At 41.4% G+C, this 21,091-nt stretch overlaps 1 protein-coding gene across 6 annotated transcripts in view; it reads right to left on the bottom strand.

Annotated features, from left to right (window-relative positions):
- The window catches only part of LOC134165373 (glypican-5-like), a 391,916-nt gene that overhangs the window by 211,509 nt on the left and 159,316 nt on the right, over positions 1–21,091 (bottom strand). For 5 of the 6 annotated variants that reach the window (XM_062622059.1, XM_062622061.1, XM_062622058.1 and 2 more), the window contains 2 exons: positions 17,793–17,852; positions 15,587–15,712 (listed from right to left, as the gene is read on the bottom strand). In XM_062622059.1, the coding sequence (XP_062478043.1) occupies positions 15,587–15,712; positions 17,793–17,852 (186 nt within the window). The remainder of the gene's footprint in view (positions 1–15,586; positions 15,713–17,792; positions 17,853–21,091) is intronic. The other variant, XM_062622056.1, reaches the window with a different exon arrangement.

Raw genomic sequence — 21,091 nt, forward strand, 5'->3', positions numbered from 1 at the left:
GGAGATTCAGAGCAGCCCTGCGGAGAAGGACTTGGGGGTGCTGGTCAATGAGAAAACGAACATGAGCCGGCTTCAGTGTGCACTTGCAGCCAAGAAAGCCAACCGTATCCTGGGCTGCATCAAAAGGAGCGTGACCAGCAGGTCGAAGGAGGTGATCCTGCCCCTTTACTGTCCTCTTCTGAGACCTCACCTGGAGTATTGTGTGCGGTTCTGGGGTCCTCAACATAAAAAGGACATGGAACTGTTGGAACAAGTCCAGAGAAGGGCCACGAGGACGATCAGGGGACTGGAGCACCTCCTGTATGAAGACAGGCTGAGAAAGTTGGGACTGTTCAGCCCGGAGAAGAGAAGGGTGCATGGAGACCTCATAGCAGCCTTCCAGTATCTGAAGGGGGGCTATAGGGATGCTGGGGAGGGACTCTTCATTAGGGACTGTAGTGATAGGACAAGGGGTAACGGGTTAAAACTTAAACAGGGGAAGTGTAGATTGGATATAAGGAGGAAATTGTTTCCTGTTAGGGTGGTGAGGCACTGGAATAGGTTGCCCAGGGAAGTTGTGAATGCTCCATCCCTGGCAGTGTTCAAGGCCAGGTTGGACGAAGCCTTGGGTGACATGGTTTAGTGTGAGGTGTCCCTGCCCATGGCAGGGGGCTTGGAATTTGATCTTAAGGTCCTTTCCAACCCTAACTATTCTATGATTCTATGGTACACAACTTTTTACAACATTACCCGGTGAATAATACACAGCTAAGCTAAGGCAAAAGACTAGGGATTGGCAGACAGGCTGTTCTGCCAGTTGTGCTGCAGATATTCAGACTGGATGTGGTTCTGGGCAATCTGATCTAGTCAAAGGTATCCCTGCTTATTGCACGTGGGTTGGACTAGATGAGCCTTGAAAGCCCCTTCCAAACTAAATCATTCTATGTTTCAGCATAATTCTGGATGCATTGGTTAACACACTGTATCTTGGTTAGCTGTCTCTGGAAATTTGCTTTATCTTGGCTTCTCTGTGCAGAAAGTAAATATTTTAGTGGTGCAAGTGCCCCTTCTTCTGTACCCATGAGAAAGTAGGACAGCTGATCTTGCTTTGGCCAGTAGCAGCTCTTACCATAGGAGCACAGTATCACAGTCAGTAAACAAGCTGGCTTTTTACAGATGCCTCCCGTTGAGTTCAAACTGTATGGGAACACCTAAATCCCCTACAGCAACAGCTGGTGTTCCCAAACTTGCCAGGTCCAAAAGCAATGGTGAAAAGATGAAAATAACACAAAACAACTCCTATTCCTTTCTGTTGATATGTGCTGTTTTGCACAACACTAATGACTTTACCCTTAATAAACCAGTATTAGAGTTCATAAAGTTTACTCTTCCTGGAGGACTTCTTTTCCCCTAAAGTTTTTGCTGTGAATTAAACCTTTAATGTAATCATGCTGGCTACCTATATCAGGAGGGTTCTGTGGGAGACATAGCCGTTCACCTGTCATTTTAGAGCAAGCTATTACATTTTGAAATCTAGTGGGAAGGCTTTCCACACATGATTCATTACTTATAAAGGAATAACAAAGGAACTCAAGAGAATACTTTATTAAATGGAGTTCCAAGAGCTAAAAAATAATGGATTAAACACAGCTACAGCCCAACAAATTTTGTAAGTAAACCTGAACTGCAATTGCAATTGCAAAAGCCTGCTTAGTGAATGTAAAAAAATAGATAAATATCACTTTATTCCTTTATCTTCAGGAAGAAAAATGAGACAGACAAGCCCTGTAGAATCAGCTACAAAGCATTTACCCAGTGGTTTGGATCAGCAAAAGCTACATTAGTTCCACACAGTTTAAATAAGCAAGTTTTAAAACTTGACTTCCATCTGAATTCTGTATTTTAATAAACCCAGTTGCAGTGGCAGCAATGACAATGCAGCCCTGGCCGGTGGGTACCAGGCACTGATTCCTGGTACAGCACCAACACAGGTGGTGGAAAACACCAGGCATAAACATTCTTCCCATGAAGCCTTCAGCTCTTAGCTGAAGCCTCAGCTGGAAGGGGTTCAGGAGGAGCTGGGGTTGGGACCAAGAAAAACATGGTGGTTTCTCAAAGGAATGCAGAGCTTTCACTTGAAATACACCCTACCCTGTTCCTGACAAATGCCTTTGTAGCAGGATGGGAGCAGTTCTTTCCCCAAAGCAATCAGAGATTATCCGTGGTCACGCAAAACTGAAATAGAACTTACAGCTTGAAGCCTAGAAAGATGAGTCTCTGCAAAGTTTCTCATTAACTGAAGAATCCATTCCTCCAGGTGAGAGCTTTGCTGTACCTGTAGCATGGATTGTTTCAATTCAGTGGTTCAGGAGGGCTGTGCTTTTGGAATTATTGTGCTAGGAAGCAAACACCCATAAAGGTAAGGGCATTCTTTTCCCTCTAAAAAGTCTGATTTGCTCCAGTTCTGACTCTGCGACACCAATGACAGCAATAACACACATCACGCCTTTGCAGAATCCTGCCAGCTGTCATATGCTTTGCAGTTGGAATGGTATTCCACTTCTTAGCCCTAAAACGTCAACAACGTGATCACTGCCATTTCACAGCAACTTCAGAGGTTACCAAAACCTCCTTTGGGTTTCCTAACACCTGCAAACTCTGAAGTTGGGCTTCAGGGAGCAAGGTGACACTTTGACACATGCCTTATGTTTTCCACTGATGTGGGGTAAGATCCAGATCTTTGTTTCACATCTGAACTGTCTTCCCAAACATACCGTAAAGGTACTACTGTCATCTATTCTCCTTTAAGTGACCAAAGCAACATTATCATCACTACAATGAATTATTCACATTAGAGAAACTTGGCTTCAGTTCTCTGAATGGCCATTTTCTTCTCTAACAAAAAAACATCATCCATTCCTACCCCTTAGATGATTATGATCTAAAAAAACATGGAGACAGAGAGGTGGAAGAAGTATTAGCAGGAAGATGTAAAAACAGATTTGAAATGACTGTGTTTAGCATGATAATTGGCACTCCTGGTCACTTAATGATTTTGCCAGTTGTGTTAGTGCCTTAACAATTCCTGTATCAGCAAGACAAAAAAACCCACATGGTTTCTGAGCCATAGGAAATTCTATCTCCCTCACTACATCAAGTGTGATCCAAACCTCCAAATTTTTCAAACTCAATCCTGAGCTGCAGCTCTGAAAAGGGGAAACACCACCTGTGTTAAACCTGCCAAAAGACAAGCTTAGGACCCTTTCGTTTTTGCTGTCCACACTCTTGACATGTTGGCTGTCTGGCTTCGGTTTGGAGCAACCAGTTGGTTCCTCAGTTGGCAGAACTTGAGCACAGGGCACTACTTACTCTACAGTCTATATGAACATTCCTACCTCAGCCCCTGAGCTCTATGAACACTTGGCACACTTGGCCACAGCAGTGAGACAGGGATTTGGTCCAGCTGGCATGCCAAGGTTTTGGAGCATCCTTATACCGAGGCAGGACCAGACCCTGTTTGGGAGGAGGCACACTCCAGGGTTTAGCACTGCACCATACCATGGATTTGGCTGCTGACTCCATAGTATATCACGTGCAGTATATAAGGCTCAGTTAAGTCAGGAGACATTATGTTTCTAACTAAAAGCACTGCTGAGGAGATCGCTCTGTGAGGCAAGGATATCATTAACACAGTAAGGGCTTAAAATGAGAAACTTTTCAGAGTCTGCATATCATCTGCATTTCTCTGAAATTTATGCCTGTCCTCTGCTAAAGGCTTAGGAAAAACCACCAGAGAAATCCTCTGCCTTCTGAGACTGAAAGAATTGCTCCAGGAACCCTTTATAATCAAGTGGAATGCATATTTTATTTATTTACTTTTAGGATACTTCCTAAAACTTCACTAACTGACCTGAGGAAAGCCTCAAAGTAGGAGTTAGTGCGACCCTGACATTAACGTGCCCATCTGAGTAAAAGCAGAAACTAGTGAAGGAAAGAATTGGTTGTACAGTCTGTAAGTGCTCCAGAGCATGACACATCCAATATTATGCAGAGAGTATTCTGAGGCAGTGGCTTAATCCTATGGAATTAAAAGTAAGAACATATTTTGGGCTTTCTTACTACCCTTCCATCAAAGCCCACACTGTCTTTATTCCCTCATAAATCCATGTTTCTTTCTGTAGCTGTATGTAAACTGACAACCCTCAACCACCTGCTTTAAAAAGCAATCACAACAAAGGTCAGTGAAAGTACACTGCAGGCAGGGGAAAGTATACAGCAGGGAAAGCTACAGCAAGATGGTTTTATATCAATAAAAGAGAGATTGTGGAATAAACAACATATAAATTAAACTGATTTTAAACAACATGTAACATTTGACAAACTGTGTCTACTCATCTGATCTGCTGCTTACAGGCAAATCTGCCTCTGACCACAAGAGTTGGCTCTGAATACTACTGTAGTCAGCAAACATGCTTGGAGAACTGTGTTTTATTGGGAAGTCAGTTTCTGGGATAGAACTAGACTGCAATGTTTTGGAGTTTTGTTTGTTTGGTTTTGCTTTGTTTTTATTTGGTTTGGGTTTTGTTTGTGGTGGTTTTTGTTTGGTTGGTTGGCTTTTTATTCTGCCAAAAGTTCACCTGTTCTGTGTTATTAAAACACAAAACCTTACATACCCACTTGTGAGATTTATACCTGTCGTGGTTTAAACCCAGTCAGGTAACTTGTTCACTCACTCCCAGTGAGTGGTGCCGAGCTGACAACAATCGAGGTCCGTCCGTCCCCCCCCCACCGGGGCTCTCCCCTTCCCCACTCCCGGAGGAACGGGGAGGAGGATCGAAAGGGTGCAACTCCTACGGGTTGAGACAAGAACAGTCCAGCAACCAATGTACAACACAAAGCACCACCGCTACCACCAATGACAACAATGATAAGGGAAAATAACAAGGGAAAAGAATACAATACCACCGGCCAAGAAAACGAGTTCCACCCAGAAGCCCGTGTCCTTCCGGGTAACTCCCAGTTACCCCCCACCCCGGGCATGACGTGCTGTGGTATGGAATAGCTCCCTGGCTAACCCGGGTCAGGCACCCCATCTCTGCTTCCTCACAGCTTCCCCTCCTCCCTGGCAGAGCATGAGCCTCACAAAGTCCTTGGTCAGGGTAAACATCACTTAGCAACAACCGAAAACATCGGTTTCACCAACACTGTTCCCAGGCTGGAAGTCAAAACACAGCACTGCACCAGCTACCACAAAGGAAAAACATGACTGCTACTGCTGAACCCAGGACAATACCACAGCTACTCACATTGCAACCAAGTATCTGAGCCACAGAGCTACACAACAACCTCTTCTACTTTCATAGAATCATAGAATTGTTTAGGTTGGAAAAGACCTGCAAGATCGTCAAGTCCAACCAAGCCTGTTCCAATGCCTGACTGCCCTCTCAGTGAAGAAATCGTTCCTAATACCTGGTCTAAACCTCCCGTCACAACTTGAGGCCGTTTCCTACTGTCCCATCACTTGTTCCTTGGGAGCAGAGATCAACCACCTCCTGGCTCCATCCGCCTGTCAGGCAGTTGTAGGGAGCAATAAGGTCCCCTCTGAGCCTTCTCTTCTCCAGACTAAAGCCCCCCACATCCCTCAGCCATTCCTCATCACACTTGTGCCCCAGGCCCTGCACCAGCTTCATTTTCACTGGCATGTTATGTTTTGCCACTTACACACAGAGTAGGTTCAATAGGAGAGAATGACATATCCCCCCTGCCCCAGCATAACAGGTTTCTTGGAGATTTGGGTGACTCTTCAGCATTACATGCTACAACCCAGATTCTTTTTTTTTCTTTCATTTTGAGGAATCAGCATCTTGCAATGCAAACCAATTCAACAAAAGAAAAATGCCTGTCCAGCTCTACCTTTGGATTCTACCCCACCTTACTACAGGTTATTTCTCTAAGAAGTTGCTTGCAGCTGGATATGTGAAGTCATTTGTGCGTTATCTTAGACCAAAAGTATTTTGCCAGCATCTACCTCAAGCCTACACAGGGAAAGGAAACCAGCAAGAAGGAGATAATTTTATATTTGTTGACATTCAGGTTTGAAGACTTCTAACCCACCCTTTAGAAACAGAGTACCTGTAACATAAACAAAACCCACATGAAGGCCTAATTTACCTTAATGACAATTTACAGTAAGATCATTCTAGCACAGTTAACACCCAGATCAAACCACTGAGTATACTTAGTTCAACACTGAATCATGTGCCCACACACAGAACAATTCTACTGACCCCTAGGAGATCACCCAAGTTGTTACTGCTGAGCTTTTGCTGAAATGGGGTTCTGATGGAGGGCATAAATACAAGTACCACAAGCTCTGCACAGAAAGGCTTTGGGATATCAGAACAGTCGTGTGTATGTGTTTGAGAAACAGCATTGTCTGCTATGACTAACAAATAATTGAGTATTTGAACAAGGCACCAAGGTGAGAGGAGGGCATATAACTGATATTTTGAAGAGCAGAATTCTAGTCCACTAGCTCTAGGCTAAAATAGGATTTTCTTTTTCTTGCTGATATTACTGTATTACACACCCATTGCAAATGAAAGAAAATGAATTTGACTTCTATATGGAAAGAAGCATTGGCTAAAACAAACTGAAGGATCAGGTAAGAGTTTCACTTTCTACCTTTTCAATGGGACTTTGTGACCTTTCCTAATAGGAATGAGTAGAGCGTCACTACATTGGACTTTGCATGAGAAAATAAGCTTTATCTTGGATGTTTTCCATAGACTTCAACCATGGCTGGGTTGTTTTTTTTAGAACAGTTTCAATGACTGGAGCACTACCACATTATTACTTTACTATTTCAATTGGAAAGTTTCAGTTTTCTGACTAAATAAGGGCTGTTCTTTACTTCTTCTGAAGAAAATAAATAGAAAAAATAACATACAAAAGAAAGAGCACCTGATCAGCATTCTTTTTTACTACCCTTCAATAAAGAACAACCCAAAGATGCCAAAATAAGAGAGATACTATGAAAGTACCAAATGAGTCCCTGTCAGATATTGCATGTGCAAAATACTGCCCCACTGAAGTGAGCTAGAATACTGCGTGACAAGATTTATTCTTCCATGTATTCTGCTCAAAGCCCTGCCCCACAGAACATTTAAATCAAAAGGATAAAGTAGTTGAGTAGACACCAAATCCACAAGTGTCCGCTATGAAAATTTGAAACATTGCAGGGGGCTGGATTAGATGACCTTTGAAGGTCCCTTCCAACACAAACTATTCTACTTTTCTAAAATTAATTATTTGTATTCAATTCCCTGAACCTAAGAGAAAATGCTTAAAGCTAAAGTGTGAAAAAAAAGAAATCCTGAGAAGTTAAATCTCTATTTGTATTCACACACATATTCTTCAAATACTGACTTGAGCCATCAGCATAAAGTACCTAGACATATGGCAGTATTAGGTAAGAATGAGAAAGCCTGCTATTAACACTCCAAGGTGAGAGTGTGATTATACAAAAGGACTGTTTCCAACAAGCAGGTCGTACTTAATTAGCAATGGGCATGGAATGACCATGAAATCAATCCAGAAAACCACATTCCCCACATCAGCATGATTTGTTATGAACAGTCTCCGTGCACAGAAACACAGCTAACACACCATTTTAAAACAAAAAGCAGAAAACTAGAGCTTTAAAAACAAGCCTGCTGCCTATCAGGAGACGCAGGCACAACATGCACTAAGTTAAGTAACAACATTGCAGTCATCCACAGCCAAATCTGAGGGAACTGAGGACCACAAATCATTCTATCAGACTTCATAAACAGACCTTGGGTGAGCAGTTACTTAAGTGTTGAATCAAGCTTCTTCTGCTCTTTTTGTGAAAACCCTACATGCTTGCTTCTGCCTTTCTCAGTCTCCCTTATTTCTGTACCTTAGCACAAAACTTGCCTACTGACTCACATTAGCTTCTCATCTGTAGTTAGTGCTTGATAATTCAACATGTTGCTCCGTTTTGGTGCCAAATTTTCTCCCAAAAGCTGGAACAGACTTACATGTAATGAAATGTCTAAACTGAGATCAACCTATTAATAGTTTCCAGGACAGAAATCCTTAAAATTGTCTTTCCTTGATCACTGCATAAAAACACCCGCAAAACAGACAGATAACAACAACAACAACAACAAAAAAATCAAGTCTTTAAGCATACAGATTTATCAGTTTAAATTACAAAGATCAGCAGAGATGACAAAAGGCCTGTCACAGGTATTCAGGAGTTAGCTATTGCGTATAAACATCATTGACTTTGTCACTTGTCTTCACCCAATTTCAGTGTGGGTTATAGTAAAGACATGTTTTGACCTTTTCTAGATTTATGGTGAAGGAGGGAAGGGACTTAAAGAGTCTATATTCCTACTAGAAAGCCTCACCAGAAGACATGATTTCTGGTTAACACCATTAGCCATTTCTTACATTTCTGACCACACTAATAAATCTTTCCTTAAAAATGGAAACTAGATTCAATATTTGCAACTCCAAACATTAATTTTCAGAAGTCATACAATCCAGAAGCAAATAATACTTTCCTCATTTAGTCAGGATTCTATTACTTAAGAGAAAATCCTTAAGTAAATGAACTCCACAAGAAGCAGTTTTAATACAATGCTGCAGACGTATATTGGCACACATGCAATCATTTCTTCCCTCCAGTGGCTGTTTTGCACAATGGAGGGGAAGAGAAGGGAGGGCTTGCTACTAAAAGTAATTATGTTCTCTTGTAAAGTTTCTTTTATAGTGTAAGAGAAAAGTTATGTATAAATGTAGTGTGTAAAACAATACCTGTTTTCAGCATATGGCTTTGATCCAGCCTGTGTTGTTGCTCATATCCAAACTGCCTAGAATCCCAGACCGGTTTGGGTTGGAAGGGACCTTAAAGCTCATCCAGTTCCAACCCCCCTGCCACAGGCAGGGACACCTTCCACTAGAGCAGGTTGCTCCAAGCCCCGTCCAACCTGGCCTTGAACACTGGCAGGGATGGGGCAGCCACAGCTTCTCTGGGCACCCTGTGCTAACGCCTCAGCACCCTCATAGGGAAGAATGTCTTTCCTAATGTCTAATCTAAAACTGCATGCATACTCCACAGCAAAAACTGAACTCACAAAATTACACCAACTCACTGCAGCATCAGAATTGCCAATGGTGCTTTAGGACAATCTTTCATTTTTAGAAAGTCCCGTCTCGAATTCGGAAGATCTCAGGATTCACAATACACAGTACAGGGACTGTGGAACATGTTCTTTCTGATCTTGATAGCCCTTCTTGAGCAGAAAAGGTACCTTACTCACAAGTAGGAGGGGACACATTTGGGTATTTCCTGACCATTTACTTTCAGGTATGTATTCTGGTTCTATTATCACAGCACTGCAGAAGGTCCCAAGAGGATAATGGAGGTCCTTTTGACTGAACAGAAAGCTGGGGCTGAAAGCTTGGACCTGACAGCTTAGTCTTGTGAAATATTAGAAAGGGTCCTTGACTGAAAGCATAAATATATCTTCCCAGTTTGTGGAGAAAATAACTACTGTGTTAATCAATGATAACCTATAACGTAATGTCAACAGCTGGAGAAGTCTAGTGACAGGTAACAGAAGACAATCATCCCTTCCTGTTGTCCCTGTGGTCAAAAAGCATTTACACCACTGAAATTCGTTAGGTACATTTTCACAAGTAGGAAGCAGTTCTCCTGATTCCATTTTCCCCTACTATGTGTTTTAGTTAAGAGTAAAGCTGTCATCAAATAAACACAGCTAGCGAGTTCTCTGCTAGCTGTATACTGGCACTGTTACATGTCTGTTCATTGTTAGAAAGATAGTCCACTCCCCTCTCTCATGTGATTAAAGATGTAACAGCTCATCATTTTTATAGAGCTAGAACTAGCTGCAGAAGAGTAATCTAACCACAGGATCCTATGCAGGGGTAATCTCAGATCACCACAGAAGATATTCCTTTCTACATACGTATATTCTCATAACCCCCAGGAGATGCTTTAGTGATGCCTTTCTGGCAGTAAATACATAATTCCTTCAAATTAGTATCAGTTTACTGTGTTGGCCCCTGTGATCTTGCAGGCAAAAAAAATTCTAGGCATTATACGGCATTTTAATAACTCCTGCAGATTGAACACAGCTTGTTGTTTGAATGTGTGCTTCAATTTCATGAGAAATCACGTGATACAGGTTATATACATACAAAACACCCACTGCTAACCAATTACTGTGCTATTTGCTAGTACTAGTGAATTGCAATGGCACAGCTTCACTTTCACAGTCATTTGGACCATATTTTCTGTTCATCGCTGAAACCCACCTAACATCTTTTAGAGAGGATCCTCTCTAAAACTAAACTGAAATGGAATTTATTCCTATTAGAAACAAGAAGTATTCTACCCTTATTGAGGCATTTATTTCTTATATTCCTATGTTTTCCTAGTTTAATATACTTTGCTTGTAAGCATCTTTTTAAAACTGGTGCAGTCCTCTGTGGTGGCACCATTCATACTGTAAGTATTTTATCAAAGTATTACAGGTTAGTGATGGGGTGTAAGAACATTCTTATATCATCCTGCGCATGGTGCTTTGCATTTATAATATAATTGCTTCTTTCCATCATCAGTGAAGTCTCTCACCTTGTAAAAACAGGAAATAATGCAGGTTGCTGTCTCTCTAAATGCATCTGTCAGCCATTAAGAGTCTGCTAAGCACTGCCACTTCTTAGTTTGCAGTCAGCATGGCCTTCAACAGCTTCAGGCTTGCAAATGGTGAGAGGACAAGAAACAACAGATAAAATTTGAAATTAGAGAGGTTCTAACTGGATATAAGGGAAAACTTCTGCACCATGAGGACAATCCAGAAGTGGAACAAGTAGCAGCTCATGCTGTCCCCATCACTGGAGGTTTTTCAAGACCATACTGGATAAAGCAGTCAGGAACCTGATACGATCTCATAGCAGCTCCAGCTTTGAGCAGGAAGTTGCACCAGAGACCTCCTGAGCTCCCTTCCAAGCTAAAGGCAGCTATGGATCTCAGAATATATATTTTTAATTCATGGGACTGCACATTTGTAAATTTACAAAATGCCCCCAGATAAAGCAGGAGAGTAGAATCAGTGCTTACTGGCTTTCCATCCTTCTTCCTGATTATTCCCAAAGCTCTAATTCTAGAAACTTCCTTCTTGGCAACTAAGCATAAATCCAGAGTATTCCACAGAAATGAATAAAGTCTCCATGCCTTTCCTGCAGTGCTACTGCTGGTAGAGATCATAGAATCATAGAATAGTTTGGGTTGGAAGGAAACTTCAAAGGTCATCTAGTCCAACCCCCCTGCAATGAGCAGGGACACCTTCAACTAGATCAGGGTGAACAGAACCACATCCAGCCTGGCCTGACTGGTCTTTGCTGCCTGATGGTGGGAGCTCTAGAATGGGATAGCTCAGTAAAGATTACTCCAATCAACTCAGCACCTCCTTAGTCCAGAGATGCTGGAAGGACAGTTAAGACTACTCCCACTACCTCATGTTTACACAGCTGACCTCCACATACCTCCTGCCTACACTACTTAACTGATCTCCCTGCAACTCTTCCCCTTTCCTTCATATTTTTTGGCCTGGCATTGGCCCTGCATTACTTACAAAGCCAGTTTTGATCCATCCATCTCAATCTGACCAAACTAATAGGGATACATTTTGTAGAGCAGATAAAGTGTGTCTGTTTATAACAGAAAGGTAAACAGTTTTGAGATTAAATTCTTCTGTCTTCACTTCCACAAAACGTCTGATTTTCAGTGACCAAAAATGCCGGATTTATTTTCCCATTTGACAAAAGTGACCTGGGAGAACAGGGCTCAGTACTGTCCTTTGCTGCTGTTTAAATGATTTTCCTTCATGAGCATGGAAGAGACCAGTTCAGATAGCAGAACACAAAATCCCCCAACACCTGAAGTAGCCCAGACAAAGTGAATATTCTTCTCTTGGTCAGCCTAAGCCCAGGTTTTTGCTCCTTCATGTGAAAGTGCAAGATTTACCTACTGCAAATTATCACATTCAATCTTTAATACATCAGACCTGCACGTACAAATAACACTTAAATATTCTCAGAGCAGCCATTGTTCATTTTACAAGACAGACATTAGAAGAACATGGGGCAAATTCAGACCTGTGTGATCAAGTTTGAGTCCATCAGGAGGCTTTATTCACAAACAGTTGCCTAGCAGCAGACCTAAATAAGAAAAATACTGAGCTATCTTCATCTTTGGTTCAGTTTCTGTGGTCAGTTCTACTGCTCCAAGTATTCACCATAACCTAGGCCAGCAGCCTATATTTCAGACAGCATCAATGTGGAAGTAAATGGTTTCAACTCTGTTTTCATTAATATTGCCTACTTTTTGCTCTTGTCCTAGTACAACTTGCTTGTTACTGCAAGAAGTAAATCCCCAAACTGGGGTGCTCTGGCCACATGATAAGTTTACATGTAGTGAGGGGTAGCTATTAACCATTGTCACCTCTCCTTCCTATGGCCAACTGGGGCTGTACAGGAGGTCATTAGCAGCCTGACTAACATTTAGCTGGTTACATGACAATGAGCTTTAACACTTACTCCTCAAGCATCCTGACAGAAGGATACAGAGGATTCCATTCAAAGCCAGGCAGGGTTCTGCATCATTCTAAAGGGTAAGCTTGGGCAAATTTGTATCTGAAACAGTCGCTTCCAACCTAGAGTATTTAGTTTATTCTACAGGATTTAAAACAAACAAGAAAAACTCCACCAAAACCTCCCTACACCAACAAAAACATTGCAAGCCCTGGAAAATACCCTAAAGCCCCAAAAATATTGCAAAAAAATACAGTATTTTACAACACACAGTATCTCCAGAAACTGTTTACACTGATGGCACAAGTGTAATAGAAGCTAAATGCTTTTTAAGTATGCTAAGGCTAAATAATTATCTCTGTCTTCCATATCCAGATGGCTGCTTGCTGGAGCCTAAGGAAAGGAGGAAAGGGACAATAAAAGTGCTAAACTCATAAAAATTGGAAGTCTCTAAAGGAAAACATTTTGAGAGCAAGAATTCACTGTGATTTGCCACTTCCTTTCTCAGCCAGCTTGCACAGGCCCTGGGAGCCTAACAACCCACAACATGATTGTGCTCAAGCCTGTGGACAGGTGTCACCTAATACCTCCACTTCACACAGAATCCCAAGAAAAACAAGTGAAGTACAAAAGGAGAGAAGGAAGGACAAGAAGTGTGAGATCTTACTGGGTTTTACAAAACCTCTTTCTCTTATATTCCCAGTCATCTGGTTTAAAAGCCTTTCTTACACGCAATTTTTTGACCCCAAAATATTACACCTGAAATTTCCTGAGAAAGTGATTCCGATCTAAAAAGCAGCTGCTGTAAACAAATTTCCTTCCCCATCAAGTCAGGGTCAAACCTGTAGACTTCAGTGATATGAGCATAGATTTACTACCTTTTAACCCCTCATAGCAGTATGAAACCAAGGCAGATTTGGAGAAATAAGAAGGAAGACTTTAGCCTGTGTTAAGTGCTTTAATGCAATACCAGTCCCAGAGTCTGCCACACTCACAGAAACCCATTTCAGGTAAAATCTACCCATACACACTCCTAAGGAGACACACTGGAAATAATGGTGGAATCTCTACCTGTACAATAGAAAGCTATGCTATGTCTGAGCAGCAGAGTCTTTCTACTTCTTCTGCCATCATGAATACTATTTCAGACCAAGCTAACTGGCAATAAGTAAAAGACCATTTCATTTGGAAACTCAGGGAATTTCCTCTTGAAACTGAGAGGCAACACACAGAGAATTCCCTAGATTCACTTTTGCAAAGGCTTTTCTTTCCCTGCTCCAAATAAAGCTAAGTTTGATCTTCTGATCCAACTTTTATATATGGGTTCCAACTTAGAAATGGCTATAGCTCAAGGACAGATGAGAAAAAGGGTAGACAGAAGAAGCATAAATATTACATTGGCTTAAGCCATGCTTACAGATGGTCTTTGTAGTTCTAATTCCCGCAAAATAGCATAAAAAAATAAACCAATTTTGTTGGTGGTGTTGTTCAGAGAATTGATATATAAAATACATTTCTTGTTTTATTTTTGGCCAGAAAACAGCTGCCAAGCTTAACTGTGCATCCAACAATATGTTACCAGCAAAAGGGACTCTGAAATAGAAATACTGATTAGAAGTACTGATATTCTTCCCACTTCCTCTCCATTATTTTTACACTAAAAACTAATAAATGTAGTCACTGTACAGTAATATTTAGAGTACTGCATTTTTTTGCCAAAATCTTCAAATATACAATTCTACAATTAATTTTAATGCCAATATATGCTGAAATATTAAACTTTATAGTCCTCTTTGAATGTGTTAAACACGTTTATATCTGAACATCTCAGATGGAATTAAGTGAAGTTATTTACACATGACATATCTAAGCAGAGCTGTGTGGGAGTCAAAACTCCCTTTAATGGGACAGCCTATAATTGTAACATCTCTCTGCTCCACATTGGAATGATTCCCTAGGATTCAATCATGAGAATTGTTTTAAAGCAAGAAAACAGAATGACAGAACTTTATCTTTTACAACTGCTACAGACCACAAAATACACCTCAGAAAGAAACATCATGAAAGCCAACATAATCCCATGGAATATCTATGTTTAGACAAAAAGACATTTGTGGAAACCACTCACTGGCATACTTCCAAACAGCTCTCACTGCAAAAACTGATGTCTACTTTGACAGTGATTGTAACAGATACAGTTGTATTCTGAACACCTTTATTTCTCTTCAGGGAAACATAGCCTCAAGTTATACAAGAGCAAGAGAAATGGCAGGGAGAAGTTTAGCTCATGGAGGATGCAAGTGTATTTTCAGTTTAGACTCTAAACGGTAATGGGAAAGACTGTGATAAAATACAGAAGGGGAAAAAAGTAGCTGACAAACTAGAAAGATCTTTTCACCCTACAGATCTTGTAGCTGCTCTGCCAACACGAAACAGTGCATTTCTTAACGGTTACTATGTAAGAATTCCTGCAGAACAGGCTGTGGTAAGGATGCTGCTCAATTCCTAAATCAGTTGTTAATCAAAGTCTGTCAAAAAATCTGAAAAGAAATGTCAGGTCTTGTCACTGTGTTTTTCAAACGCCTTTACAGGAAGAGCTGCATATTTCATAATTATGGCCAAACACGATGTTCAGCTCTGCACTAATAAGCCCATAAAAAGCAGACTGGAAGGGACCTCCCATCAGTCACTGGAGTACTGCTTGCTAACTGAGCTTTAGAGGGCAAGATCTCCCTATAACAAAAAGAAGGGGCTCTACAAAGGCAGGAAGTGTTCCACTGTATTTAATATGGATACATAAACCTCAGCATTAACAACCTTTTATTTTAGCAAAACCCTTGCTCACTTAAGCAAAGCTTCACTGTGAAGGAGAAACTTGGCAACAGTGCCTCAGAATGCTTCTAAACCATCTGAAGGATACGAAGTCACCATTAGAGCAAACTTTTACTCGTAACTTTACCTTTCTACAACATCCTCTCCGTTCCAGCAGGTTGAGCTGTCTCTCATCACCAGGTCTCCATCACAGAGCCGTTCTGCTATAGAGGCATAAAAGGTTCGGGATCGCTTCATGTAATTGATGAACTCTCTGTAACATAGGAAGAACACATTTAACAATAGAACAGTAAACTTACAGTTTAAGCCCTCTGACAACTTAATCCTCCACAAGATTTAGAGTATAGAAGATTTATAGAATTAAGTCACCAAAGTTGATTCATTTCTATTCCTAATGTATTTCTGCTCCTACATCTCACCCAGTCTTACTTGTCCAGTCTTAATACAAATAATTACACACAAAGGGTGGCTTTAACAAATTACATTAACGCATCTCACACAAAACCTGAAAAAAGTCTACACCTACTGTTTCTCTATAAACAGATTTAAAAAATTATGAGCAAGCATCATCCTTAAAGGAATAGGCTTTTCTTTCTTACTAGAAGTGAGTATTTCTCTATTTCTTGCAAACACGGGAGATGAATGAAGAATGTTCTCAGCAACCTCCTAGGTGGAAAAGGCTTCCAAAAGCTAACGCCCCATCACAAAACCTGCAACATGCTAGAAGCACCCCACACATGCAGCAACAATACAGGAAGTCATCTTCTTGAGAGGCAGTGGGGCCGATTCCTCCCCATCAGCACTGTCCATGTCACATTCTCATTAGAAAGAAATTTCTCTCTCATCATCTCTGGTCTCACGTGTGAAGAGGAGGCTGTGTCTGCTGCACTGGGGAATAACCAAAAGTTGTGGCCAGTACAAACACCCCATTTCTGATCATGTATGTATGGAAAAATGCCTTGTGGGCAAACTGCTGCCTCTTGTATGAGCTGATTATACCTATATTATATATGTGGCTGAGGTAGCCATAAAAATAAACTCTAACAAACCAAGTTTTAATTCAGCACACAGTCGAGAGCATCTAAGAATGAGAAATTACCCTGTCTCCACAGCTTTAAAAACTCCTGTTTGGTATAAGATGTTAAAGATCCTGAGAACAAGATGCAGACAAACTGAACTAGAGCTATCATGGAGCTACCTGCTTGTTTCAGAAGTCCCTCAAGAGCCCCACTGGGAAGGCCAAAGGACACATCCTGGTTTATCATAGAAGGAACTAGGTTGGACAAGACCTTTAAGACCATCGAGTCTGGCATTACCTGGCATTACCCCAGGACTGCCAAGCCCATCACTAACCCATGGCACTGGGGGAAAACTGATCTTCCCTCATGGCTGCACCTTATGATCTCCAGTCACAGCCACCCCTCATCTGCCCCCCATAGTGACCCACACTGTATAGCAGCCTCCTCTACCTCTCCTGGTCACTCCTCATCTCCCCTCAAGATCTACCTTCAAGGCCATCCCACATACCCCATGGCAGCCCATGCTCTCCCCTCATGGCTGCTCCCACTCTCCCCTCATGGTTGCCCCTGCTCTTCTCTCATGGCAGCTTCTCCTCTCCACTCATGGCTGCCATTGTTCTCCCCTCATGGCCGCCTCTGCTCTCCCCTCATGGCAGCTTCTGCTCTTCTCTCATGGCTGCCACTGTTGTCCCCTCATGGCCGCTCCTGCTCTCTCCTCATGCTAAATTAATTACGTGGTCTTAAGGAACTAATGCAGGAAAGCTGTTATTTTAGGAAAGAAAAAAGTAGGAATTTCAGGGCTTACAACCAGGGAATCACCATTTCCACCTCTTGGCCACTAACTTACAAATAGGAGCTCTAAGTCTTCCTAGAATAAAGCTAGACCCAGAAAAGCCACTTACCTGATAGAACAGCTTGGGAGCATCAGCTATGAGAGGCTTGACATCAGTGTTAAAGAGTTTAAAGGTTCTAAAATGGAGCTTTCATTGAAGGAGAAAAAGGGCACCCTTTTAACAGTCTAAACCTTGTCTTCCTCAGCAAACCCCAAGAGACTGAAGTCCTTATTGCTTTCAGCGGAGTGGGGCTCTGACAGTTCAAAGCAGCATTTAGGAAACACAGGATTCTACTCTTAAAGAGTGGAAATACTTACTTTGAATCAGGATAAAACTAAGGGTAGAAAACACACAGTTTCCCAGCATCCCGCAGTATAAAAGAAGTCTGCCAAGTTCTATATTACAGCTGAAGCAGCAGCTTACAATGGAGAGGAGCCCAGTGTAGAGACAACAAAGTGTGTCACCTTGGTTCCGTTCTTACCGAGAGACTTTTTTCAGACTTCTTGATTTGTCATTCTTTGAAGCTTTCAGAGGCAGAGAACTGGAATAGGCCGGGGAGAATAAGCATCAACCGGGAGAGGTTGGGGAGTAGGGGAGAAGCAGGAATTCAGGCAAATGAGGGCAAGAGAATGAGAAACAAAAGAGAAAAGTAAAAATTATTTGGAAGAAAGGTCAACAAGCACATGCATAGGATAACATAAGAAAACAAATGGGGAGGAAAATTGTCATGAGATTTTTTCAAAGTATAGATGCAATTAAAAATGACAATGCAATACTGGGGAAAAGAAATTAAAAAACAATTGGGGTTGTTTCTTCCAATCCTTTTCAAATCGCAGCACAATTACAGATACAGCTCACAGGGCAAAAATCTGAACCATTCAGTGGTACTTAAATTATCTACAGCTGATACCAAATGGAAGAACTGTAAATATATGAAGCTATGCAAGAAAACAATGGCAAACAGGTTAGATTGGAAACTGTGGGAAGGGCATTCATTTTCTGGTACAATGAACAATTTCCTGCCTGTTAATGAATAATGTAAATACAGGTATTTTTTGCTATTCAGTTCTGGTCAGATTGTACCACTAAGAAAAACTAAACCAACTTCACAAAACAGGGAGACTGGCTCTAACCTTAGATTGAGTAAAGAACTGTGGAAATAACCTTGGTAGTTATTTAGTGCAAATACTTTTTCTGGCACTGATATCCTGAGGCCCCTTCATTAACATTCAAAATTACCTTTAACGTTAGCATCATGATGTAGTTTTATCATAGAATCACAGAATGGTTTGGGTTTGAAAGGACCTCAAGTTCATCTCATTCCAACCCCCTGCCACAGACTAGTTTGCTCCACTAGAACAGGTTGCTCCAAGCTCCATCCAGCATGGCCTTGAACACTGCCAGGGATGAGGCAGCCACAGCTTCTCTGGGCAACCTGCGCAATCCAAGCCAGGATTTTACCACCCTCATTGTAAAGAGGTTTTTCCTCGCATCCAGCCTTACTCTCCCCTCTTTTAGTTTAATGCCATCACTCCTCATCCTATCATAACACGCCCAGCTAAAAAATCTCTCCCCCTTCCTGTGGCCACCCCTACTACTAGCCCTCAGAAAGGGTGATGGCAAAGCTGCCAACTTGTGGGTGTCCTCAGAGCTGCTGAGGGTGGTCCTTACTATCTTCAGTAAGAGTTAACTGCATGGGCAAGTATTGTTGAACCTGTTTGAAGGCACGCATTGCGCTAGCTGTTGCCATTTCTTTATACATGAGAGTAGAGGTGTAAGTAGAGCAGGATGTGCTATCAAATCATGTCAGTGGAAACTGCATGCAGTTCTGGTGTCCCCAATGTAAGAAAGACATGGAACTGTTGGAGCAAGTCCAGGGGAAGGCCACAAGGATGATCAGGGGCTGAAGCACCTCCCATATGAAAACAGGCCGAGAAGGTTGGATCTGTTCAGCCTGGAGAGGGCTGCTATGAGGTCTCTTCCAACCCAAACTATTGCATAACTCCATGATTCTATGACCTGCACCAAGCAACAGGTGAGTGTTACCTGCCACCACTGGAGCACCGATTGCAACACAGCCAGTCAAAAAAAGGAAATGACCATTTTTAACAAAGGAAATACAGAGCTGAGGAAATTTCTGCTTTGGCCGTTCAGTCAGAAATGTCCAATTCAATTCCATAGTAAGTTACTTTATATCTGGCATTAATAATCTGTTTTGTACTACCACGTTAATATGCAAATGTTAACAAAATAACATGATGCTTGACTCAACAGATAATCTAAAATAAATAGATGCTATTTACTTCAAACATTCTCAAAGCAACTAAAAATGTTTGTGTAAAAGATCTGTAAGTTCACTCTATATCAAATAAATCCCAATGAAATATCATTTCAAAGCCTTTCTCCTCCAATGAGCCACCTAATATCAGTCCTGGGGTAAAGGTTGGACTTGATCTTATTTTCCAACCTAGTTAATTCTATGTTACAGTTCTTTGTTAAACATCATGTGTTTTTATGTACAGATGTGTAACCAGTCTATATTTAGTGGTTTGAAATATTACATGCAGCAGATATGTTTAAAGACAGGTATTCAGGTTTGGTAGGAGACCAGACCCTGATCAGAATAGTACTTTGTGCTGAACTCAGCAGTAACATTCCACTGATCGAAATTCTGTACATGCCGTGGACATTCCCTGTACCATCATACGGTTTTAATTTTCTTTTCATCTCTACTACATGTTATAGGAACCTCCACATTAAACAAAATTACTGCAGCAGCAATGCTGCCAGTTTTAGTTAATCCCTGAATACAATTGTGTAATGGAAAATAAAACAATAATCAAATCTATGCTTTTCAGCTTAACCATCAGGAAAGGTTTAATACAAGATCATTTATTTCAGTTTCAGCTTCTTACACTATTGTCCCTCACAGTGTTGTGTAACAAAAAAATATACAGGAATAGAATACAGTGGAAAATAAAGATGAGAAATACTCCAGGAACCTGAGAGTAAGAGGAGAAGAAAAAGGTTCAACCTCCACAAAAGAGGATTCAGTTGCTCTGTGAATTGAGGGACCATGCAGGACCATGCTGTGCAGAGCAGGGGAGGGCGAGGACAGCCTCCAGCCAGACTTAGAAACACACAGCCAGAAGACAGATGTCAGGCAAAGAGACACCATCTTCACCATCCCACTTTTCAACTGCACTAGCAGCCTTGGCTCTACTGAACAGCTGAAAACAGAGGTTCTTGGACCCTTTGGAAACAGAGCTTGATTTTGTAACCAGCCTTGCAAAGAAGCACACATACATATGTAGGTAATAAGAGGTTTGGAAGTAGTTTTTTAAGGGTCAGTACCTCTAAGCAGGTACTACAGAAAAGACAAGAAGCTACTCTATTGTGGTTTCTCCTACAGATGTGCTAACTAGGCTGGTTCTTCTCTTTTAGCTTAGGAATATTCTGACACATTAAGGGAATGCACCACAGCTTGTCTGTTCACTTGAGGAGTGCTGGCTCCTTCCTTCTCTTTTTCTTTCTTCATTCTAAAAGGCAGGAGTTATGTTCCATATTCCCTTTGAATTAAGGATCATTTGGAAGTATGCCTACTACACAGACCAGACTCATCCAGTCAGGCCAGTTTCCTGTGTGACCTTGTACCTAAACTGGCAGACATCTGACATTATTGCTCTTCCATTTTTTACATCACCAGAAGGAATGGCACCAAGAAAGATTCTCACATAATTACTCTCATAATCCAGATCCCCTATAGCAGTTATCTATCAC

Source organism: Pezoporus occidentalis, unplaced genomic scaffold (assembly GCF_034315485.1).
Source record: "Pezoporus occidentalis ecotype Australia unplaced genomic scaffold, CSIRO_AGI_Poc_V1 ctg239, whole genome shotgun sequence".
In the NCBI taxonomy this organism is placed as follows: domain Eukaryota; kingdom Metazoa; phylum Chordata; class Aves; order Psittaciformes; family Psittacidae; genus Pezoporus; species Pezoporus occidentalis.